Below are 26414 nucleotides of genomic sequence, written 5' to 3'. Positions count from 1 at the left end.
GTTTTCTTTTTCTTTTTAAACACTTTTCTCCAAAAATTACATTATTATTATTATTATTATTATTTTACAAAGTCTTTCATGCTTTCTTGTAACTTCAAATTTATGTACATGTAATTTCATGCTTTCAGTAACTTGTTTTTGTTAATAACATTTTACGTTTAGGACGAATGGTTTGTTTCAACAAATTCGACTAAGGTCTGATCCTACATATAGTATTTTGAAGATCTTGTCCCTTGGATGTTTTTTCATATAGTTGAAAACATGTATCACTGTCACAGCTCATCAAATTGAATAAAACTCGGGGTTCTGATTTAAATAATCACATGTCAAAAAATTAAAACTTAACCAATGCTAAATATTTTAACATTGTATGCACAGTGACGAAAGGGTTCTTAATTTTGAATACATGATACCTATTTTATGTCTGTGCCGAAATTGTTTGAATAAACCTATGGTTTAAAGTAATATCCAATGATGAATTTGTATCAAATAATGGTTGGGAATGCAGGTGAGTCTAAGTCTCACATTGAATAAAAATGAGAAAGTAGAACATTATATAAAGATGAAAGACTCATTAATCTATTGTCTTAAAGTTTTTGGTAGATAGTGATATTAATTCCTTATATATGGTTGAGCTCATATCTTATTGATGTTTGTATCTCCCCAGTGTCTCACCTGTTTCACTCTACACCTCCCAGATGGTTTAATTAAAAACCACAAAAAGACAATAAATTAAATTTAAATTAATAAACTAAAAAAAATACAACAAATAATTAAATAATAAAAAAATAAAAAAGAAATCAAATTCAAAAACATTATAGTAAATCAAAACGAAAAGAAGGAGCATTCTTCCAATGATAAAAGGAAACTCTTTTCAATCATAAGATAAAAACTATAAATATACCACTTTTAAATATAAAGTCCTGTTTAGTTACATTTTTTTCACATAGCAAATAGTTCAATGGTCATGTTGTCAATTAATTACCGTATTGATGTGAGTTTCAACATGACAATTGTTTTATATGGTGAATGAGTGATTTGTTTTATATTTAATGTACAATATATATTTTTGTGTATAGAAACGTCAATGAGAATTTACATCTGTATAAGTAAAAGATGTAATGCATAGTTGGATTACAAAAAGTAATAATGTATGATCTAAATCATATTTTGCAGTTCATGAGAGACAAATATTGTCAAATGATACTCTGATGTCAAGGTTTGATAATGATATTGTGTGCAACAGAGGCAATTGAAGAGTGGTAATTTTGTTGTAAAAACTTTGGAAGGGAGCCATCGTTGTTAATGTCAGAGGAGACTTGCCGACGACTCTACCAACATACATAGACATGGACTCGTGGAGTTGTAGTCAATATGGATAGCAAATATTTTCAAACTTTGGACAACATGTTATGCAATTTTAGGGAAGATTAGAAAGAGCAATACTACGTAGTAGGTACCAACTACTAAAGGAGCAAATATTGGATTACATAGGTCATAGGTCCAGCTTCTCTTTCTCTTCTTTTCTGGAAGAATAGGGTACAACATTTTTTGTGTTGCTCCACAACAGCTCAACACTTCGAACGTGTCTTTCGTTCCTTGTGTGTTTTAGTTATTTCATATCAATTAAGATGATAACAGTTTCATTATTTCAGTGCACCTTGCTTGTATCTGAGCTTTATTCATATTTTTTAAGTTGGCATGTTGCAATCGACATAAGAAATTCGATGAATCCCAGCATTAATAGACTCTTTTGTTAGTTTGGAAAAATATTTTGATCGGGTCTGGTCTCAGACCTGCGAATCTGGCTTGCAAAATTTGAATATATTTATCAACTACTAATATATTATTCTGCGGGGTGGCATATATTGAAAAAGGTATACATATTCATTCTTATGTGGGTCTATAGCATGGTTTCTATTAATATAATTTGAATTTGAATTTTATAAATATTAAACTTTGAAACCTTTTTCTTTTGAAAATTACAGCATGTTTAATTAAATGCAGCAACAGAAAAAAAAAAGTTGAATTATCACAATACATATAGATCCACAAGAACTTCAAGAATTTATGACATGAAATTTGCACTGCTTTTAAAGCAATCAAATTGTAATGTTTGTAATTGAACATTGATTCAACTTGCAAGCTTACAACAAAATTAAAATGCACTACAAACTTTCAAGATTGAACTAGAACAGATTTTAGCTAATTCAGAAGTATAAAAGTTTGAATTGCAATAACATCTAAGCTGAAACAAGTGGCAAACCTTGTAAGGGAGGGAGGTAATCTCAACCTCCAATCCCATCGTCAAATCTATCTTTTGCAAAGCTTTTTCTTCTAGAACAAAATCAGGACTCAGTTATAGTCATATCATTCATTCACGTACAAAATAAAAGTAATGCAATAAGAAAAATCAGTACCTTATATAATGTATTATCTTGCAACCAGTGAAAATTGAACTCTTTAGACAGATTAAACATTAAAATTATACTTAATTTAAATATATTATTTTAAACCTAAAAATTATTAATTAGGATCTATCACTAACTAAAACCTTACTTGAAAACAAAATCTGGCCGTCAGATTTCAGTAGACGTATAGATTTATCAAAATATTGGACTTGGTGAATTCATTTCGGAAATCCATCCTTACGTTCTGTAGTTTGATTGATGTATACAGTTTAGATATCCACTCCTCCAAAATTAGCGTGAACCATGGAAAAGCCAAAAATGCGTGTAGTCCTCTCGTTTCTCCTTATTACAACATAATAAAATCGACAACCTTTGAAAGAGCCTTACACCCTCACGCCCTCAGATACTTGAGATTACGTGCAAATCAAAAATAGTTCTTAAAAGTGCAGCTTCCAGCCATGAAGCAACCGTGCTCGATGATACTAGATTTGCTAAAGTAATGCACTGCATCACTCCTACCAACAGTTTTTTATTAAGAGAAAAAAACTAGCATGGTGTAAATGTGACATATATAACTCAGTCAGCCCAGAAAAAGAGTGACAAAAATCTCAAAAAGCTGCTGACCAAAATAATCGCATTAAATATAAAACATAAGCAACTGAACCAATGACAACGAGTCCTTATGGAAAACCATTTAATATAATCAAATAATGTAAATTACAATCGCACTGTATTCCACCACCACCACTCACCAAAACATTCATTGGCAGGGGAAAAAGACCAAAAATGTAGGAGAAAGGCGGGGAAAGAGACAATGAAAACCCACCTAAAAAAAATAATGCACACAATGTACAAAATACACAACAATGAATAAAACAAAGGCAATCAAAACCAACGAATTTTCATCTGAATGAACCACTAGACTTGAGCGGTATCAAGTGTTTTTCCTGTCCTTGCCTGTGAGATTCGATTTGCATAAATGGTGACCAACTTCAACTGTGTGCTGTTAAGCCCTTCCAAATATGGCAAAAATGCTTTCCCAAGCATGATATAAATATCCACTAGACAGAAAACAACGGTCTGTACCACCCACCATTAACATAAATGAGAATAATGAAAGAGACCAGTTATGAAAATGGAGAAACTTATCTTGCAAAGTCATATTAATCTTATTTGATTCCTCTCAAGTAGAAGTGTACTTTGGAGAATAAAATACATATATAGCCATTGATTGGAATATAGTTATGGCGATTTTAAAAGCTTAATAATTTATCACATGCTCAATTATTGATTTAAAAACTTGACACATACATATATATCATCACTGGGGAAGGGTTAAAAGCATGTTAATCACCTCTTTATACATTATTACTTTTTCATGTTGAAAACAACTAAACTAATGTTCAATATCCAGACCTAGAAAACAGCTTACTGACCAGATTTGCCACATGAAATAAATGTTATTGGTAAGTGCAATATTTGTGTGTAACTACAGTTAATTGAAGCGCGAATTGTATGCTTAAGAGTGTTGCAAGAGTAGAAGGTATAGAAATCCCGGAGGATTTTGTTAGAAGTTTGCTGTTGTCTCAAGAATACTAAGCAAAGCTTTTTTTTTTTTTTGCTGTCACCTGTCAATCATATAGGGTCCCAGGGTGTAGCTTTTCCTATCAACCTGTTGTATTTCGAACATAGATGCTTTCTCTCGGCTATTCTCATCATCAAAAGAGGTATTGTTGCTCTTCTCAAAAAAATAATAGTATAACTTGTTTGCTACAGTCTCTTTCTTGATTTGCATTGGCCAATTGTTCCGTGTAATGAATATTTGCATTGGCCAATTGTTTTTCGAAAAGGTACATGACATCCTCATTATATTTGTAACTTTTGAGAAATAATCTATTGTTCCTTTGATATGTATATTTTCACTGTCTTTTGTCTTTAGTTCATATTCCAAGAAATATAAATGAAGCACTTGTTCATCCTGAATAGCGACACCATGATTATTGAAATGGCATGATATTAGGTCCCTCGGAAAGGAAATTGGATGTCAATGGGTCTACATAGGCAAAGTAGGGCCCAATGGTCAACTGGATTGTCTTAAGGCTAGATAGGCAGTCAAGGTGTATACTAAAAAATATGGACTTCGTTATCGTAATACCTTTTTCTCTATGGTTAAGAATACTATTACATGATTCTTCCTGGCTATGTTAGTCGTTCACCATTGGCCTCTCATCAATCAAATATAAAAAATGTTTATCTCCATGGTGACTCAAAGGAGATCTATATGAACAACCTCTTGGCTTCATTACACAAGGGAGTGAGTTAGTCTGTAAACCAAATCAATTTCTCTGTGGGATCATCCAATCCCCCCAAGCTTGGTTTGGAAAATTTAGTCACATTGTGCAAATTTCAGACTAAAGTGTAGTGAGCCAAATCATTCAATTTTCTTGTCACTTTTCCTATTAAATGTGTTTTACTTAATCATGTATGTTGATGACAGTTATTAAAAAAATCATACTGCCCAAAATTTCCCAGGTGGAAATACATTTATGCAACCATTTCCAAACTAAAGACCTCATATGCTTAAAATATTTTTTGGGTACTAAAGTGGCTCAATTAAAGGAAGGTATCATCTGGATATCTTCAAAGATATAGGAGTAATTGAATGTAGGTCAATTAATAGCCATGTGGACCATATCATAAGTCAGACAAAACAAGGAGAACCTTTTCTAGATCCAAAGAGAACTATAGAAGACGTGTTGAGAAGCTCATTTAACTCATGATTACTAGACCTGGAATATTTTTTTTTTTTAATTGGAGTTGTTAGTCAATTTATGCAAGCCCCTTATTTCGATCACATAATATTGTTGTTGAAGTATAATGTCTTTATTATTATTAATATTTATGTTAGGGTAGTGTTAGGGGCTTCCAGTCCTTTTACGTTTCATAACTACTGTCTCCCATAAATACATAAATACAGTAGTAAGTTGTATCAGGTTTTCTAAGTGAAATATAAGACTTTTCATCTTCTCTCAACTCTTCAAGTTGGTATCAAGAGTCAGACCTTTGTGTCTTCCTGGTCTATGCGGCATCATCTCTCTGTCATTTCTGCAGTTCGCTCCGCTGTCCGCCGCCACCGTTGTTCGCCGTCACCATCGCTGCCGCTGTCCACCGCCGCCAAACGTCGCTTTCTCCAACGAAGTCAAGGGTTTGGTGCGCCTTGAGAAGCGCAACCCAACCCTGGTGGACCCGTCCTCCGAAGCCTCTGCACGAGTCGCCACGTGCCGCTTCTTTCTGGCCAGTCTCGGCCACGTGTTCCGCACGCGCCGCCTTCCTGGTGTCGGAGTTACACCGCGTCACTACAAATCGTCTCGTCGGGGCTTCTTGAGTGTGTTTTGGTTCTTGTTTCTCCGTTTCGTTGGCTTAGGCTCATACCTAGGGTTTCCTCCCTCACGTTTTTTGAAACCCTAAGTCCCATTTCTTCTCACAGTTTTAAAATGGGCTCTTCTACTGGAATTAATTCCAATTTATCTGCTACCCCTATCATTACATCTGCAAAATTGAATTGGAAAAATTATTTATAATGGTCCTCTGCTGTGGAATTGTGGTTTCTTGGTCAAGGACACCATAATCACCTTGAACAAGATATTTCTATGGTCCAAGATGAAGAAAAATCTCAGTGGCAGAAATTAGACTTTCAGTTATGTGCTGTTTTGTGGCAATCGGTTGAGCAAGAGGTTCTAGATATCTTGAGACCCTATAAGACATGTTCCTCTTTTTGGAAAACGGCCCAAGATATTTTTGCTAATGATGTACAACATCTTTTCAATGCAACCCAAAGAGCAACTTCTCTCAAACAAGTCAACCATGATATGGTTTCCCATATAGCAAAAGCTCGGGTTGCGGTAGAAGAGTTAAAGAACTTCTTTGTAGCTGATTCATTAGAAAATATCAACAAAAAGCTTGACAAGTTTTACATGGTCCTAATTTTGAAAAGTTTACACTCTGATTTTGATCATGTACGTGATCAAGTTTTAACTGGTGATCAAATCCCGTCGATGGATGGCTTAGTTACTCGACTCCTTCGGGTACCTACATTGGTTAAAGACGAGAATTTAAGTGATGCTATTGAAAAATCAACAAAGGTGACACCACGAGGAAGAGGAGGAGATAGGAGCAACCGAGGAGGACATGGTGGTCGAAGTGGACATCCTCAATGCTCATATTGTAAGAGAATGGGTCATACCCAAGATAAATGTTATTCCTTGCATGGCTTTTCAGACAAAGCTGCTCATGTGTCTAAAACTGATAATTCAGAATCTAGAATTTTTTATGAAGAGGAGTTTTTGAGGTACAAGTCTAAAAACTCTTCTAATCTTGGCCTGCATCTCTCAATCTGTGGAAGGTCATAGTCCATGGATTCTTGACTCGGGTGCCTCAGATCATATCTCTAGTAACATCCCTTCGTTTTCTTCCATGTCCTCTCCGAAAACTCCTCATTTCATTACTGTTGCCAATGGATCCGAAGTTGCATCTCAGGGGATTAGCAAAGTTTCCCTATCTCCTTCACTAAAATTGAATTTTGTTTTGTATATTCCTCATTGTCCTTACAATTTAATCTCTGAGTCAATTGACTCGTTCCTTAAATTGTTCTGTAACCTTTTCTGCTAATTCTTTTGTTATACAGGAACATGGTACGGGTCGTCTGATTGGAGAAGGACATGAGTCACGAGGACTTTATTTCTGAAAACCTAACTCCTCAGTTTCCTGTTTCGCAACTTCATCCCCAAAACTTTTGCATGATCGTTTGGGCCACCCAAGCTTATCCAAGTTGAAGATGATGGTTCCAAGTCTCAAACACATTCAAGTCTTAGATTGTGAGTCTTGTCAGTTAGGAAAACATGTTAGATCTTCCTATCCTAAAAAGTCTGAGACACGATGTAATTTTGCCTTTTCAACTATTCACTTTGATATTTGGGGACCAAGTCGTGTTACTTCTTTTGGTTTTAATTATTTTGTAATCTTCAATGATGAATTTTCTCGATGTACTTGGGTTTATTTAATGAAAGAGAGATCTGAACTTTTGGCAATATTTGTGTCTTTTTTTAATGAAATTAAGAACCAATTTGGGAAGACAATTAAAATCCTCAGAAGTGATAGTGCTAAGGAATACTTTTCTGCAGCATTTTCTTCATTCTTATCTTCCCAAGGAATTTTACAACAGTCAACATGTCCCCACACTCCACAACAAAATGGCATTGCAGAGAGAAAGAATAGACATCTCATTGAAACTGCACGCTCCCTGATGTTGAATACTAATGTTCCTGTTCATCATTGCGGTGATGCAGTCCTTACTGCCTGTTTTCTGATCAATAGGATGCCTTCTTCTTCTCTTGAGAATAAAGTCCCTCACTCTATCATTTTCCAAATGACCCTCTTTACCATGTCTCTCCTCGTATATTTGGGTGTACTTGTTTTGTTCATAATGTTTCTCCAGGTCTTGATAAACTCTCTACAAAAGCTATTAAGTGTGTCTTTGTGGGATACTCTCGCCTTCAGAAAGGGTATAAATTTTATTCTCCCTCAACCAAGAGATATTATATGTCTGCTGATGTCACATTCTTTGAGGATACACCTTTTTTGTTGTCCCCCATGGAGTATCGTTTATCTGTTCAACAAATGTTTCCTCTACCATCATGTGATCCCTTGGTTACTCCTGCTTCTTTACCTCAAACTCAAAATGCAAATGACATTGTTCCTCCACCTCTTCTTACATATCAGCGTCGGACACAATCTCAAACTCAGAACACTGAAGATCCTCGAGACTCAGATCCTCCTTCATCAGATTCCATAACCATGGATCCTTCATCCTCCTCACCCTCTCTTGACTCAAATAATAATTTGCCTATTGCCCTTCGGAAAGGTATTCGCTCTACTCGTAATCCTTATCCTGTTTATAATTTTTTGAGTTATCATCATTTGTCTCCTCCATATTTCTCTTTTGTTTCTTCCTTATCTTCCATTAAGGTTCCTAATAATGTTCATGAGGCACTTGGTCATCCTGGATGGCGACAAGCCATGATTGATGAAACGCAGGCACTTGAACACAATGGCACTTGGGACCTTGTTCCTCTTCCTCCTGGTAAGAAGCCTGTTGGTTGTAGATGGGTCTATCCTATTAAGGTTGGTCCTACTGGTGCAATCGACCGTCACAAAGCTCGTCTGGTAGCTAAGGGATATACTCAAGTCTATGGCCTCAACTATTGTGATACCTTTTCTCCTGTGGCTAAAACCAGTATTGTTCGTATTTTGCTTGTTATGGCTACCATTCGTCAATGGCCCCTTTACTAGTTGGACATTAAAAATGTCTTTCTTCATGGTGATCTAGAAGAAGAGATATACATGGAACAACCTCCTGGGTTTGTTGCTCAGGGGGAGTCTGGGTTAGTTTGTAAATTACATCATTCCCTCTATGGCTTGAAGCAATCACCTTGCGCTTGGTTTGGTAAATTTAGTCGGGTTGTGTAGAATTTTGGATTGAAACGATGTGAGGCGGATCATTCAGTATTTTATAGTCACTCTTCTCCTAATAAATGTGTTTATCTTATGGTCTATGTTGATGATATTGTCATTACAGAAAATGACATCACTAGAATTGCTCAATTAAAGAATCATTTGTTCAACCACTTTCAGACCAAAGATCTAGGTCAGCTAAAATATTTCCTTGGTATTGAAGTGGTACAATCAAAGGAAGGCGTCATCAATTCACAAAGAAAATATGCTATTGATATTTTGGAAGAAACAGGCCTGACAAATTGCAAGCCCATTGATAGTCCTATGGACTCAAATCAAAAGTTAATGAAAGACCAAGGTGAACTTTTCTCAGACCTAGAGAGATATAGAAGGCTTGTTGGAAAACTCATCTATCTTACCATAACAAGACCTGGTCTTTCCTATCCGGTAGGAGTTGTGAGTCAATTTCTGCAAAATCCACATGTTGATCATTGGAATGCAGTGATTCGCATTCTCAGATATGTAAAAGGAAACCCAGGACAGGGATTATTGTATGAGGACAAGGGAAACACTCGAGTTGAGGGATATTGTGATGCAAATTGGGCTGGTTGTCCAATTGACAGAAGATCTACCACAGGATATTGTGTTTTACTTGGAGGGAACCTTGTATCTTGGAAAAGTAAGAAACAAAGTGTTGTTGCTCGATCTAGTGCCGAAGCTGAGTATTGATCTATGGCTCTAACTACATGTGAACTTGTGTGGATTAGACAACTCCTTCAAGAGTTGAAATTTTGTGAAAATGAGCAGATGAAGTTGTACTGTGACAATCAAGCCGCCCTTCACATTGCCTCCAATCCAATGTTTCATGAAAGAACAAAACACATAGAGATTGATTGTCATTTTATTAGAGAGAAGTTATTGTCAAAGGATCTTGTTACTGAGTTTGTCAACTCTAATGAACAACTCGCAGACATTCTGACCAAATCTCTAAGGGGGCCTAGAATTCAATTTATATGTTCCAAGCTTGGTGCATATGATCTATATGCTCCAGCTTGAGGGGGAGTGTTGAAGTATAATGTCTTTATTATTATTAATATTTATGTTAGGGTTGTGTTAGGGGCTTCCAGCCCTTTTACTTTTCAAAACTATTGTCTCCTATAAATACAGTAGTAGGTTGTATCAGTTTTTCTAAGTGAAATATAAGACTTTTCATCTTCTCTCAACTCTTCAAGTATTGTAATTCATATTCTCAAATACCAAAAGAAGGCTCCTAAGACAAGGATTTTTTATAAACATTGTTAAGAAGTGGATTTTAAGACTAACTCAACCTTACAAAACCGACTTGTAAAGTAAGATTTGCACCCACTTATACTTTAAACTCGCCTTATCGCGATGTAGGATCTCCAACACATCCCCCTTACACTGAGACATATACTTCTCAAGCATGGAACTAAACATAAATAGATGGTCCAAGTAGCATGATAAGTCCAACAAACTCTCACTAAGATAAGATCTAACTCATGACTCTGATACTATGTTAAAAAGTGGACTTTAAACCTAACTCAACCTTACAAAACCGACATATAAGGTGAGGTTTGCACCCACTTATATACCTTAAACTCATCTTATCTCTAGTCGATGTGAAATCTATAACAAACAGAAAATACAAAAATTTCTAGGCCATCTGATCTTGATTGGGATGGGTCCTCTATCTATAAAAGTTCCACTACGGGGTATTTGTATTTATTGGAAAGCAATTTTTTCCCTAGAAGATCAAGATACAAAATGTAGTTGCTCAATTTAGGCTTGATGTTGAGTAAAAGGCAATGACTTCAATCACATGTAAACTTGTGGCTCAAACAACTTCCCCAAGAATTGAAATTTTGTGAGATTCATCAAATGAAGTTGTATAGTGATAATCAAAGAGCACATCAAATTGTCTCTAATTTTGTGCCAAGAAAATCAAACACAGATTGAATATTCCGTCCAAGTCTTTAAGAAGACCACAAATTGAATTCATAAGTTCCAAACTTGGTGAATACAATCTATATGTTCCAACTCGAGAAGTAGAGTTAGAAGAAGTTTGTTATTGTCTTTTAGAATACTTTGTAAAGCTGTATGTTTTTGCTATAGCCTATCAATCATATAGGGTCCTAGGGTGTAGGTTTTCTTATCAACCTTTTGTATTCCAGACTTGAATGGCTTTTTATATTTAATAGATCAGCTGAGAAGAGATGTCAAGCTTGATTCTTCTCTTAATTCATTATTCTAGACTGCTTTGATGTTTGCTATAGCTAGCATTTTGTAATTTTGTAATTATTCTCTCCTAGTAATAGGTTATTCACACTCTTCATTTATCAATCATTGCAGGGATGTTTGGAGTTTAATTTCGGCATTCTTCCACTTGAATGTGCACAAATAGATTACAATAACAAAATAGGAGAAGATATTTCTTCAAGCTAAGGATATATTAGTAACACCTTATACTCCCTACAAATATCCGTACCCAAGATATTTGACTTTGAGTACACCATTTAACTATTTTTGTCCCCACAATATATTTGGTTAAGCTCCACCACTGGCCATGCCCAAACCTGATACGGAGAAGATTATCATGTTTAGTGTGCATTGGCACACCAAAACTTAACATGGCCACACAAAGTGATAAGTAATCAATATTGAGGCGTTTAAGCTTGCATATTGCCATGCCAGGTATAAGCATTGTCATCCCAACAACTATCTAAAAATTATAAATAGCTAGATTCAATCAAAACAAGGAATTTTTACTCCTGTGAGGATAGGGTTTGAGAGAATTGAAACTTGGGGAATCAAGTCTTGATTCTCAATTTCTAATGAAGTTCGTGACACTATATTCTCCCAACTTCACTTCTTTCTTCATGTGTAATTAGTTCTCAAGGTCAGGGGCTGCTGATGACTCCAAATCTATATTTCTTATAATTCGGATTCTCTTGCTTCTTGATTCCAGTTCTTTTCTTTCGATTCATGTGATTGCTTCTCCCTTAATGCTTCTATGGCTTTTGATCACCTATAGATACATTCTATATTCACTCATAATTTTGAAATTGGTTAGCGGATTGGAACTGGGACTAAATCACCGTAGTCATTGATATTACTAGGAATTTTTTCAACAGCAAATATTCATTAAATATGTGAAAAGAAGGACAATTAATTCATGGATGCAAACAGAATATCTTAAGCACCTTGCGAACATCAGCACTCTGGTTTCCAAAAGCTTCAAACAAAGCAGGCAGAAAAGAGGGTAACTGAGCCATCAGTTCCTCTTGAGAGAGCCGCCCCACAAGCTGAAAAAGGGTATAATATGAAGTTAAATGCGATTATGTTCCTGAAGCAAATTTAATTCTTGAACATAAACGGAAACTTCGTAAGTAGTACCCTCCAATATGATACAAATTAAATTCAATATGTTCTGGTTGTATGATCTTTTCATTTCTACTAACTATCACTAATTGATATGATATTAGGTTTTTCCTGACACTGAAAATGACAGACTAGGATATAGTCAATATAAAGTATGACATCACAATTGCCATTCATCAAGGAAAGAATCAGGGTATCTGTATTCAGGACAATGTTGATTTAAGTTCAAAATTAAAAGAAATGACTCGTTTGCTGGAGTAAACAGAGGTACCTAAGCTATATACATAATTTAAAGTAATCATATAAGTAGGATACTTCCAGGATATGGCTTTATAAGCAATAATATAATAATATTGGATGAGTACAATGGCGAGTATTTCCCTCTTTTTAAGAACCGTTGCTTCACAGGTCACTACCATAGTAGAAGAAGATTTTCTAAGAAGTGTGTATATTAGAAAGTAGAGTTCACTAAAAATGAGGTTTTGCAGAAAGAAACCATCACATCGAGAAAAAATGAAAATTGATTCCTCAAGACAATACCTTCGTTAAGCAATTTATGCAAGTGACAAGAGTTTTCTCATCCTCAGTAACCAGTAGAGGAACAATAACCTGAAACGTTTCGAATTTTAACATCAACTTTATACAAATCCCTGCTCCCTCCTCCAACTAAAGAATTTACAAGCAGTAAGGATGGACAAAGAGTAGAAAATCAAGAAATGCATACACTTAAACATCTAAACGGATCATTCTGAGATAAAACACTGGTGAGGCAGTGCTCTGCTTCGCTTGAGACCTGAAGAAGGGGAGAAATTGCAGAGACTGAAAAGAAAGCAACTATATAAAAAAACAAAAAAGGACAAAGTTGCCTACCTTGGGAACATTATCCTTTGTAACATTAAGCAGTTTTTCAACAACAATCTCAACAGAAGTCTCCATGGCATCTTTCTGGAAAAAATAAACAAAACAACAAAATAATCTCTTATTATGCTACGAAAAGAATATGAAGAGACATACATGCAGTTTCAAGTACTCACACACACACATATATATATATATATAAGTGAGCGCATAATCCAACAAAAGATGGCACAAAATGGAGTAAGAACCTGGTTTTTAAGCATTTCAACTATCAGAGACAGAGCAAGTTCTCTGATTGAGGAATCTGAATCATCCAGCACTTCAAGCACAACTGTCAAAATCTGATTGAAGTACTGCAATTACACCATTTAACTAAATAAATATACAGACGCTCAGTGTTGTTTAATGAATTAGTGATTTGCTTCTTTCAATAATCAAAACTTCCCTAACTATTGATCTCATAGCTAATAGCAATCAAAGAATCAGAAGAACTCACTATTATACAATTGATTCTTTTTGGAGAAAAATGTCATTTAATATTTTAGAATATAAAGACAAATAGCAGTTTATAATACTAATATTAATCACCAAATAAATAAAAAGATATGACAATAAGAAACCATATTAGTTTTTTTATGAAGTTCATCAAATTAAATCTTTCATTTGAAGTACAATTGACAATCACATAATTTAGGGACAGGAAGGAGAGACAGCTGTTAAATTAAAAATACCAAAGTCCAAACGGAATGATCATTAGCTATAGACACTTCAACTAGCTGTTGAAGTGCAGTCCGCTTGCTCAAAATAGGGCTTCCAGCACCCTCACTGCATATCTACACAAAATCAAAACTATATTTTAGTGAAAAGAAATCTAAGATATAACACCCTTAATAAATTTAAAGAATGATCATTATAACATTAACCAAATAGTACTGTCTCTTCAAATAGGCTGACTGAACCAGAAAAATTTAAACAATAGTGCAAACACTAAGATAACTCTCTTAATAAATTTAAAGAATGATTATTACAATAACAAAAGAGTGTTGTCTCACTAAATAGGCTGGCTGAACCAGCAAAATTTAAATGGCTGCTCAATACATACTCATACACACAAATGTTTCAGAGGCAGCAAATTTCACTTATTTTAGGGGCATATAATAATCAGCAAAAATATTTGGTCATCACACCCATATAAGTGGCTCCACTACAGATCAACTAGCCACCACTTGTTCTTACACCGTGACATAACTTGACAGCTTGACACAAGCCCTTGACTCTTATCTTTTAGTTTTGGATATGCTCCACCACCTTAGAGAGCTTTTAACCCATGACCAAACTGATTGCTTTCTCACAAAAATATAGGGTACTGTACACATTACCCTGGTGTGTGTAACATCATTAACTCAGCATAATGCTAAGTTGCGGAGTTTGTATCTTTCTTTCCCAAAGCGATTTTGTTGACTTTTTAGGCTGATAAAGTTTTTGCTTTAAATATTTTTCTGATGTATATGTTGCTGCTCTTAGATGATACTTTATTCTCCCCCATAATTAACTACACTTTTCATTCTAATGAATTTATTTTTACAAAAAAAAAAATTACACTACCAATCCATATACTAGTTGCATAACTCACCATATGAAGAATCTGAGGAATACTGGGTCCAGTGTCAGTCTTGTAGTTTTCTTTCACACCTTCAACTGACTGATGATCATGGTTCAATTCAGAGGGATGTTCTTTGTCAAGTCCAAAGTCTTCAGCAATATTTAAATGTTCTGATGACATCAGACCATTAATATCCAGATCAGATGATAGACCTTCAAAATTCATGCTACTGTCCACATGTCCAACTTGGCTAGTTTGAAAGCCAAAGTTTTGACTCATTGAATTGACTGTGTAACCAAGATCTTTAGTTTTTAAACCAAAAATACCACTATTAGAATCAGTATGTTCCTCAGATTCATCAGAAGCTGCTTGGCCAAGATTGGCTTTAATCAGAGAGGAATCTTGGGAACTTGACTTCCTGTCACCATCACTATCCAGTGAGCCACCTGAATACCTTCCAAGGTAATGAGCTTTCCTGGAAAAACTAGTATATCCCTCTTCAGGGGATGCTCCCACTACATCAGAAGGATCATAGGAAGACTTGGAGCGTCGCTCTTTCTTATTCTGCAGATAATTCATTAAGTCTACTTCAATACGAGGGGTGTGCTGTTTAAGGGCTCGTCTCAAAGAATTTTGTTCGTCAACTGACAAACTAAGAATAAAATTCAAAACTGCAGATGAATCAAAGTGAGAGTACACAGATATGATGCATGTAATAGCCGCTTCTTTAAGTTTTGTATTTTTATCATGAACCAATGGAACTAACTTGGAAAGCCATAATTTTAGAATGCCAATATTAGCAGCGCCTTCCAGATTCATTGAATGCTTGTTAAAGGAACTTATTGCAAACTCAATAACAGCCAATTTTGCCTTTGGAGACCTTTGTTCATCTAGCGAGCGTAGCAATGCAGGCAAGAGAGAATCTATACTGTATGTTTTGCTAACCACTTCCAAATTCATTGAGCAGGCTTGCCTAACTAGCTCTTTGGGATCAATTAACCGAGAAAACACATGAGGTAACATCCGTTCCATGTAACCCTCAAAGGGCTTTCTACATGCCAGAATAATATCTGCAAGTGTGGAGAGAGCAGCCTGCGCAACTTTATGATGGGGATCATCCAAGTGCTGAAAAAACAACTTCATTACCTTCTCAAAATTCTGAACTATTTCTTGAATTCCCTTTTGACCTTGCTGCAACAAAGAGTGAAGATAATTAAAGGCAGCAACCCTAGCAGACCAGTCAGAACCTGAGCTAAGTCCTTCACTCAGAGCTTCATGAAGAGATGCTGGTCCATCTGCATAAATTGACATCTCTCCAACAGATAATTGGCTATCATCCAAACTCCTCCTGCTGCCAGCAGACACACGTCCAGCTACATTCTTTCTCAATAGTGGCCTCTGGAAATTAGGCACATAACTATTCTGTGAATCCCTAAAGTTGCCATCTCTGTAATGGGTATCCATATACTGCCTATCTACATTGGGGTTCATATATCGTCTAGTGTCCCTGATGTCACTATTTTCATCAACAGAACTTCTTTCTTGTAATTTCTCAGAAGCTCTCTTACTTGAGTATGATGAATATGCGGATAAAGGCTCAATACCAACATTAGTACTATATGCTAACCTACCAGAGTCTTTGGAAGCTTGAATTTGGGTAATTATATCAGACAAACCCAAACCACCATTGCGGTTACTACCTTTATTGGCACCAGAAACAGTTGACTCAGTCATTAAAGAGCTAGTCAGATGATTAGATGTTGAGACAGCAGCAGGGAATGGTGGATCACGAGACGAGGGAGGATCAACTCCTGCACTAAGGGCAATAAGAGATAAATTTATCCGCTCACAAAGTTTAAAAACCATACCATACCACTAACCATCATCATTTGTTGAATGGCAGGAAGTCCATAAAAATGAAGTGCAAAGAGTGTATTTATTTAACAAGTAAACTTATTTGGTACCTAGATCCAAACTCGAAGACCGGAGAACTGATGAACCATGCTTATCAGACAAATCCAATCCCCTAAGCATGCTTTCAATAGCAGTGACCTTCTGTTTGCTTGCATGCAGCACACTTTCCAAACTGCGTTCAGTACCTTTACCAAGTGGCTTGGCTTGTGAAAGAAAGCCAGAGGTAATGGAAGTCCCAGATGATAAACTTGAACTTCTATCCATTGCAACAATAGCAGAAGTTCCATAACCAGTTAGATTAGAGGGAGCTGAAGCTTGACTAGTTATTGATATCAATGCGCCTCTATCACGTACAGAAGGTGATGCATGTCTCCTATGCATTCCTCCATCCTCTTCATTTATTAACTGCATGTTACGCTCCTGTTAGAGAAACAAATTAAGCAACAAAATAAAGGACAAATAACACCTTCGATTAAACATATACCCTTTGAATAGCAGGGTCAAAGGACGAAAACAGATGACGGGAACGATCTGGCCAAGTCTTTGCAAACATTCTGTAACACATCCTGGCAGTTGACCGCACCTATAAAATTTAATACTGTAATTATTTTCATGCACACAGCTTGGTACCAAAATGAAGAATGTCAAGTCAACAAATACACTGACAATATTATGTTTTAAATTTCAAACCCACATAACTTTTGATCAAAAATAATCAAAACTGCATGAGAACTTCTAGAACATCCAACCAAACATCATTACACATTGAAACAGAGTAATGTAGTAATTATGTCATTTTGGACACCCTTCCTTCAAAGGTTAAAAATTAATATAATTTGCATAGCTAATGATAAATAATATATATATATATATATGCAAATCAGGATCCCAAAGTATCTGATTCCAAGTCCATAAGAAACAAGATGACTGAAGATGGTAGCAATTCAACTCAATCCCTTTTGAAAATACATCTTTTAGTACAGATATGTTGGTCAATTAATTATTTGACATTGCATTTTCAATAAATAAAATATAAATAACTTCATGCAACAATTAACAGATAATCATAACAGGTTTGCTCCACCGTAAGTTTTTTTGTGCAAAATTTCAGAAATTTTATTGGGCAAAGCCAACCAACAATTTCTTAATAGCTAAGGAAGACCAAAGACATAAGCCTAGAATTATAGGGGTTACCTCACTCATTGCATCTGAAACACAACACCTTATCATATCCTCATATAAATCAGCCAATCGTTGTATTTCCACTGCATCAGGCCAATGTTCTAGTATCAAAAGAGCATAATCACAACACCTACAATGCAAAATTGTATTAATTAAAAACCAAAACTCTCCCACATCTATCCCCAAAGTAGATAATCCATACCTTGCACGAAGTACAGCACTACGATCATTTTTTGCACAATCAGCTATCCGAGGAAGCACACGAGCAACTTTGCAGTTGCGTAACATCTGGGAAGTAGAGGATAAAAGTCACAACAGCATACAAAGTCATATATGTGCAGAAAATTAATAAGCATACCAAATTACCGTTTTTATGCAGTTATCTGCAGATTCTGCAATTACGAGCACAGTAATCACAACTAGCTTCAGAAGGACCTGATTATCAGATAAAGTAATAAGATTTTAGAAATATGCAATACATGATCATCATAAACATAAAGTTGAACTTACGGGTATGAACAATTCAACACATGCTTCAAAATCACCCAAGAGGTCCTTTGACAAAAAGCATAATAGATGGCAAGCCTAGAACAAAGTAATAGCAAACAGAAAGTATCCATGTGTTAGTAGTAAAATCTAAAAGAGATCGAGCAGCAATTATCATGCTTACTTCCAATAAAGCATTCTAATCTAAGCTACACTACCCATTCAAACATAAGGAGTGGAAAACTAAGAAACTTCAAGCCAATATTCAGGGTTTTAAGTGTGGGTAATGCACAATCCCAACTACCTTGTCCATAATTTAAATTTCTCTACCAGTACAAGAAGAAAGATTTTGACACCTTGGCCATAAAAGCTCTGGCACCATGTGCAAACTAAAAGCATATTATGCCAAACTCAGAGTAGGGAACAGGGTATTAGCCCAAGCAGTATAAGTGATAGGAGTGTTTAAAGGACTTGAATAGAATTAAATTTTATAAAAACTGAACTAAACTACAAAAGAAGCTTGCCTAAATTAACTGAACCAAAAAATAGTTCAAACAAACTAAACTATTTTTTAGCTTGGTTGACTACATTCTACATGTTTTTAACTGAACTATTTTTTTTCTTGAGAAATTGAAGTAATTTAATCATATGAATTGCATTTATATTACACACAAGAGAAAACAGAATTATTACTCTATTTCTTTAACTCAAATTCATACAAGAATTCGTTTACTAATGATGTATAGCCCACCAACTTTTTATAGACAAACTGTATCTAATAGAGTAAATAAATATCAGAGCCTTTTATTTTAATATGGAAGGAAACAAATCATTAGTGAAAGGTAAAGTTTTCACCATATGAGCATAGAAAGTACTGCCATTTGTTCCAAACCGTGAAATGTAGTTATTAAATTATGAGAATGCATTCTTAATGTTGAAACAACTTTTAACAAATAAATTCTATAACAGATAGTTTTACTGTTAAAAAAATCAGAGTTAAAAATTCACCTAAGAGAATGGATACTTCAAGAAAAGGTAATGAATGGTTACATAAAGTTTGTTTTCAAATTTCATGATAATGTAAGTAGCACACTGATCTATTCTTTTAGCAGTCAAGTTTCTAAAAATTGAACTGGAAAAGTTCAGTTTAGTTTATAATAAAAACAGATCAGTTTTTTATAGTTTAGTTCAATTCAATTAATTATTTTATTCATTCAATTTAGTTCTTTTGAACACCCTAAGAGGTATTTTTCACATCTACCCAGCCGATACGGCATCTTAACATCCTTCCTGAAAAAAATAGTTGCCATTTCACTTTAAGATGGATAGCGATAACCAATGAAAATGTCAATGAACCTGCTTCACAATGCTAGACCTTCGATCTGACAATTGTGTGCTTAAAGGCCCTACAAGCTGCTTCAGGAGTCCAAAGAAACATGGATAATCAGTAGCACCTGGTATGCAAAATATTTAAGAGATATTGATCATTCATGCCACAGACAAACAGAATAAGTTGCATTGCATTTTAACATCTCAGTGAAAATTACAATACAACAACAGCCTAAAGTAACAGTAAAAAAATATTTTAAACAATAAAACAAAGCAGAGACTTCATATAAATAATTGAAATTTAATAATGCCAACATTAAACTCTTACTAATTTATAGTGCAACAACTGTTTAAGGCCCCCTTCCTTTCTGCAAATAAATATAATCTCAAAAAATCACAGCTTTAAGCTATTCATAGAGCTATACTTTCTGGCCCCAAAATACAATTTTCAATCCATACTTAAATTAGAATTTGTGAGTCTAACTCAACACCATAAAACATATTTGGATAGTGAGGATGTCCAAAACTTTATAACTTTTTTTAAAGTAATAATAGAATTCATTGTGGGATGTAAATAAGCTGAGGGCCAATGTCCCAATGGCTGCACAGTACAATGCTTCACTAAGTTTTTTCTGATCAACCCACCGTTAGTAGTCCTTTATGTGTCATTAACAACTAACTCTAATAGGCCATAATTAATGCAAGCTAAGGGTGTTGAACATTAAGATGGCTTTCCAACAGATATTTATTTCCATTAATGTAATAGTTCAGTTTAACACAAACTCCTTGAATTCACCACTACAAGTAAAAGCTATACCCCAAATTCATGAAAGATCACCATAAACACCCTTCACAATGACATCATGTTAAAGATATACCTACAACAAATGTTCTTTCCCTTTGAAACACAAATAGCAAAAAGAATTCAAGATTAAATTCTGAGTACATAAAATTAAGTACATATATATTATTTACTCCTGAAAAGAGGATGGAAAATACCAACCTCCCAAAACAAGACCTTCAATTCTTTGCATGGCAGCAATACGAATTGACCAGTCCTTTTCTGGTACAAGGGTAGCAGCAATCTTATCGATTTCTCTGATTAACTCCTTCTCTGAATACACCTTGATGGGGTCTATGACTTTCACTGTAACATCACCTTCTCCTGTCGTATTTATATTTAATACAAGAAAATGAGCATTATGTTGGAATATGAGAAATATATTATGTTCATTATAAGAATAATATAGAGTATATCTTGTGATATGCTTCCCTGTTTAGCTAATTTAACTAGTGCTGTAGTCCAGTATTAGAGGAAGAGTAAGTACTTTATGTTTTTTATCATATTCTTTATTCTCGCTGTTTCCTCCCTCAATAACTATAGTTTCCACACATTTAATAAAGCATAGAAAAATGTTAAATATATGGCCAATAAGATAATTGTAAGTGCACATAGCATATTTGACTGATTAGACACAACAATAAAAATATATATTGTTCAAACTTTTTCAACATTCAAACAAATGAATTTGGAGGTTACTTGTCTCTTTGAATCATATAAATTAATCTTCCTGGATCATTTTTATTTCCACTACCAAATTCAAAGAACTTTTCATATTGCATTTGAATATCATGTAAGTCATCCAGTGAAGTGAAAAATAAAAGCCATTTGATTATTAAAAGCAGTCAGATCCGAGAACCACCATTTGATCAAAGGTGGTATCCCAATGATCATGCAGACTAAACATGTGAAATACCCCAAAACATGCTAGCTAAAATATCCCAAAAGTTCTGATAACTGATCAACAAAAACCGTAATCACCACATATTGTTGATTGGAATAGCATCTTTATAATCAAATTTTGAAACTTTAACAATTCCAGCATGATTGAAATGTTCTATTTGATAATATCACATATAGTACATCAAATTATTATAAATGAAAGCACAATTTCTTATGCAAAACATAAATCTGTTAGTCTTCCTTGATTTCAAACCAAAATTTAAACATGTGATTAAATACTGTTCTGATCATAATAAACGGAATATAAAGAACAATTAAAGAGCAATTATAAGGCATGTAGACAATAACAAAGCAATTACGCAGGAGAGAAGAAAAATTTATAGATAAGGTATAAGCCATACTACAAAAAATACATTGATATTAAATTACAAAATAAAAATTTTGCAATCCAAAAACTATAAATATTCTAACCTCCAAAAAGAGAGCTCTCCCTTGATGAACTTTTAGCCTTTGGACTACTTTTTTTGGGATTAACACCCACAGGCTTGATTTCCCCAGCAATATAACCACTAGAAATACCATCTGAAGATTGAACTTTTGGTTGAATTCCCTCTAGTCTGGCATTAATAGCTTTCACCTGAAATCATTGTAATTCCAAGAAAAAAGAAAATTAAAATCTCATAGTATATGAAAATGTTAAATTACAGAAGTGAAACACAGACATTCATGATGACAAAATATTAAAAATAAAATTTAAACTACCAGAGATGAAGGAAGATTGTGGCGCTGAAGTTCATCACGAAACTGGGACCCAGCTTGTGAATACATCTCCTGTAAGAAAAGAGACATAATTTTAAAGGAATGTACTGAGATCGTTCTTAAATTTTAAACTGCTAACCACTATGCTTAAGTATACATATAATATTATTCAAGCGGCCTTCGCCTAATTTGTAATGATACCAATATCAATCACCTAGTCAATTAAACATTAAAAATAAAACAAAACTAATCCATTTATACATAATTTTTGACAATTGAAATAAAACAGCACTCCGAATTCTCAAAGCACAAGGTTGCACCAATTCTTAAATTTTTAAGCCATGTAAAGTGGCAAGATGCAGGAGTAGAAAAGTATGATAAGCATCAGCCACTTAAGCACTCCACCAAACATTCAATATTACTTGTGGGACATAGGCACTCAATAATATCCATGCCCTGTTGTAGTATCACACTGAGTTCCGATACAAACGTGTAAGCCAGTTCAAGCAATATAAAACGGCAAGACATACTTACCTCAATGCACAAAGTAGCAGCTTCCCTAACAGCAGGATTTAGATCATTAAGCAACTGCAGAATCTGATATTGATCAATTTTGAAAAGGAGTTATATCACGTGCATGAAATATTGAATAACTAAAGGACATATACTGCGTGTAGAGAAATTCAATGAACATACAGGAGGAAGAATAGCACGTTGAAGAGGAAGCTCGGTTGCTGAAAATAGACCAATAGCAGAAGTGACAGTTCGTGCAAATTCCTCTCTGATTCTCCCGCTTTTGCACGTCCAAGCAAAGGACCCTGCTCTTTCAACAATTATTGTGGGAGATGAAACCTGAAAATAATAGTGATAAAATCTGAAGATAAAAGGAAATTCAACCAAACACAGATTAAATCTGCAACAAAATCAGCCCATTGGAACATTAAAATTTCTTCAAATTTGAATGGATATAAATAAATACCAAAACTTAAAACATAATCATTGTAAATGTACTGAAGATTTTGCTGTTAGGGTAGACATAGAATTGTATTCCGATTTACAAAAAGAAATATTCAAGGTACAATAAGGGCATAAAGATAAATATATTCTGACCTGAAATTTACATGGATTAGCCATGCAAGACTTCATTTGTCTGGCAATATATCATAATAACCAAATGCCAACACCAACATTTTGCAATGAATCAAGCAATATGTTCAATGCATAGCACTCACCTACTCTAACAGCTTCCAGCTTAACTTGTTAATTGTTATACTATCCTCGTGCATAGGTTATTTTAAAAAGTATGCTTTGTCTACAGCATTTAACATTGTGGAGTGTTAAATTAATATTGTGCACAACGAACTTCAATGCATATAAACATGTCAATGTTTGGAAGAGCTGATTCATTTTAGCTTATTTCAACACGCTATATTTTAATCTTGTCAAAATAAACTATTTTTAGCTTATATAGATAAGAATTACAGGACTCAAATTATCACTGACAGTAGCTACTATCATGTCATGAAATTTACTCACATGTAATTGTCGGCACCACAAGCTTGAATATGGATTGGCTCGTTAACAAAATAACCGAATGTTATAAATCTCATGTTCAGGATATTTCATTCATCGAACAACCTACTAGGACAACATAAGGAAGCTATGACACTGGCATTGGACTCCAATGACACTAAAACAAAAACGCTATATGACCACAACAAACACATGACAGATTCTCCAGTTAAGCGCAAAATTCTGATCAAAGATCTAGTGATATATTTAGAAGTAGGAAGTCAAGTAAGAGTCAATAAACCAGTACTAACCTCAAATCCAAGAAATCAATTATCCCCACTCATCAGATTTTTCTTTTGCCAGAAATGAAGAGTGAAACATTAATGCACAACTGCTAAGATTTAAATACCACGAGCTTCCCCTTCGTACACTCAAAGTCTTATTCCCCGATCTCACTTTTTCAACCGACAGCCAACTTTATCAATTAATTATTATTCACTCTCATCTCTATTCACTCATAGCACTAACTTTTCACTTTCCTTATAACAGATTCGAGATTCTCTACTTTGCAAAAACCTTAGTTACCAAACTCTCTTCCTTCCGAGACTCAGGATTCACTGACAAATACAGATACAGATACATAAATAACAATCCCAGGAATCGAAGATATTTACCTCCATGAGAGTGAGCAAGAGGCGTCTGGCGGCGTCGCGGACGGGCTGTTTGGCATCGCCTAACCGTTCAACGACGGCGGGAACGAGTGCATTGAAGTGGAGCTTGAAGTGGTCGCCAGCGCGGACGGCGGCGGAGTCGAGCGCCTGAAGTGCGCCCTGCGAGACCTTGAAGCTGCTGTCCTTCAAGAGATCCAGGCAGCATTCGATGAGCGAAGTGACTTCCGCGGAACTGAGGCTCCTCCTAGAAGCTTCGAGAACCTCGTGGAGGCGCTCCACGCCGGCCATCCTCTCCTTCGCGTCCTTGGCGCGTGCGAGTTCAAGCGCTTCATCCATCGAGGAGCGTTCGGATCTGGCGCGGCCGCGTGCAGATCTGAAACAACCGTTCTCGGATTCACCACCGCATGAAGATCAGTAACGGTGCCAAGAAGCTGCGAAATGCAAATGAAATGAAGATGCAAGTGTAAATAAATGCGAATGCGGGAGTTAAGAGTGAGAGTGAGACGATGGATTGAGGAGTGGAATTGAGAGAAGAGGTTGCGGTAGGACAGAGAAAGAGAGTGGAAGGGAGGAGTGGGGACTGGAATTGACGGAGAAGGAGGTGGTGGAAGATGATGACGCAGAGAAGAAATGAAAATGATTCGAAAACTATGTTTATGGTTTCTGCTGCTGCTTGCAAAATTAACCATTGGCCTTCTTATAATTTACCATCTATACCACTGTTCATGCTGAGTTGGGTTGCTTTTAAGATTTATGTTTTTTTCCTTTTTTTTTTTACTATTTTTATATTAAGGTAAAGAAAAATGTAAAAAAAAAAATATATATATATAGACATATATAAATATATATATATATATATATATATATATATATATATATATATATATTACAGAACTCTTGCTTCCCTCAATTCCTCAAGAATGTTATAGTATGGTTTTTTTACAAGGTTAATTTGTTTATGAAATTATTATCTAAGTCGAATTTTAAAAAAAATTATGTATAGGTTTAAGTTGTGTTTTGTTGACACAATTTCGTTTTGAAAAAGTTCTCAGATAACTTGTAACTTATAAAGATGAAGTTGTAAAAGTAAATGACAATTTTTTTTTTGTTAATTTTCAAGTTGTAAGGGTTAAAAAGACAACTTTTATCTTAATTAACTTTAATTAATCATACATCCCCTAAGTCATGCTAAGTAGATCAACATTTTTCAAAATAACTTATAATCAAATCGTTCAAGAGTTAGTTGACTTCTGCCATAATAATGTTTACTAAGTCGTGTCATGGATATGCATCTTTTACCAAAACCTAAGTTGTACTAAAGTCATGCATGGGATGATGATTTCTCTGTTATTGTTGAAATCGTGAGACTAAGATAATTTTTATGATTTGAAAAAAAAAGGCTAAATTTGTCAATTTCATAGACAGTTTTCATCTTGTTTGGTAATTGCCATTTTGGCTTATTCTGGTATGCATTTTGTAGATATGGCAATTTGGAAAGCATAAGTGAGCTAGTTGACTAGTCACACTTGAAGAATGATTGTTATTAGCCTTTTCCAGTTTTGAATTTTTGAATTTTCCCTTTCTTTTCTCAAGTTTTTTCAATTTTGGTCGAGAGATCCTTCTAACGGCAGCACAACCAACATGAGCATCAATCACCTCCTCCACCTAGGCGTTCAACACTAAGTTCACTTTTAAAGCCTCGTCGAGAGTACTCTAAGACCAAGCTAACTCTCGATTCAACCGAGCATATTTGATTGGGTCAATGTCCCTCTCCCCATTAGATGTTAGCTTTTAGTCAAGAAGGACGACACTGGCACTTAATTCCACGAGCACATTTAGGATCTTGGCACAAGAAAGCCCCATGTATAAGTCTTTCTTGGAGTTAGTTAAATCGAAGATCTTCTCACCAAGGCGAATATTAGTCACAAATGTACGCCTGATCACAGGAGTGGAGCTCTCACCTGCACCTCAACGACTCCTCTTCAGAGATTGCGTGGATGGAGACTTCTCCCCATGGTGGTAGCGGGAATACATGT

The 26414-nt window shown here is 35.1% G+C and overlaps 1 protein-coding gene across 1 annotated transcript; it reads right to left on the bottom strand.

Moving 5' to 3' along the window:
* Positions 1–3091: 3091 nt before the first annotated feature.
* On the bottom strand, positions 3092–25064 carry LOC108323372 (CLIP-associated protein). Its single transcript, XM_017555807.2, has 21 exons — positions 24382–25064; positions 22892–23047; positions 22730–22792; positions 22199–22267; positions 21908–22073; positions 20696–20857; positions 19720–19817; positions 18388–18462; positions 18244–18312; positions 18080–18165; positions 17890–18007; positions 17180–17278; positions 16746–17100; positions 14812–16592; positions 13910–14011; positions 13427–13531; positions 13191–13265; positions 13045–13113; positions 12861–12929; positions 12143–12244; positions 3092–3491 (listed from the first exon to the last, which is right to left on the bottom strand). The coding sequence occupies exons 1-21, from the start codon at positions 24712–24714 to the stop codon at positions 3330–3332; spliced, it is 4314 nt and encodes a 1437-aa protein (XP_017411296.1). The 5' UTR covers positions 24715–25064; the 3' UTR covers positions 3092–3329.
* Positions 25065–26414: the final 1350 nt, after the last annotated feature.

This window comes from Vigna angularis, chromosome 3 (assembly GCF_016808095.1).
Source record: "Vigna angularis cultivar LongXiaoDou No.4 chromosome 3, ASM1680809v1, whole genome shotgun sequence".
Lineage (NCBI taxonomy): Eukaryota > Viridiplantae > Streptophyta > Magnoliopsida > Fabales > Fabaceae > Vigna > Vigna angularis.
The sequence above is the reverse complement of the archived record's forward strand: the minus strand, read 5'-3'. Positions and strand labels throughout refer to the sequence as shown.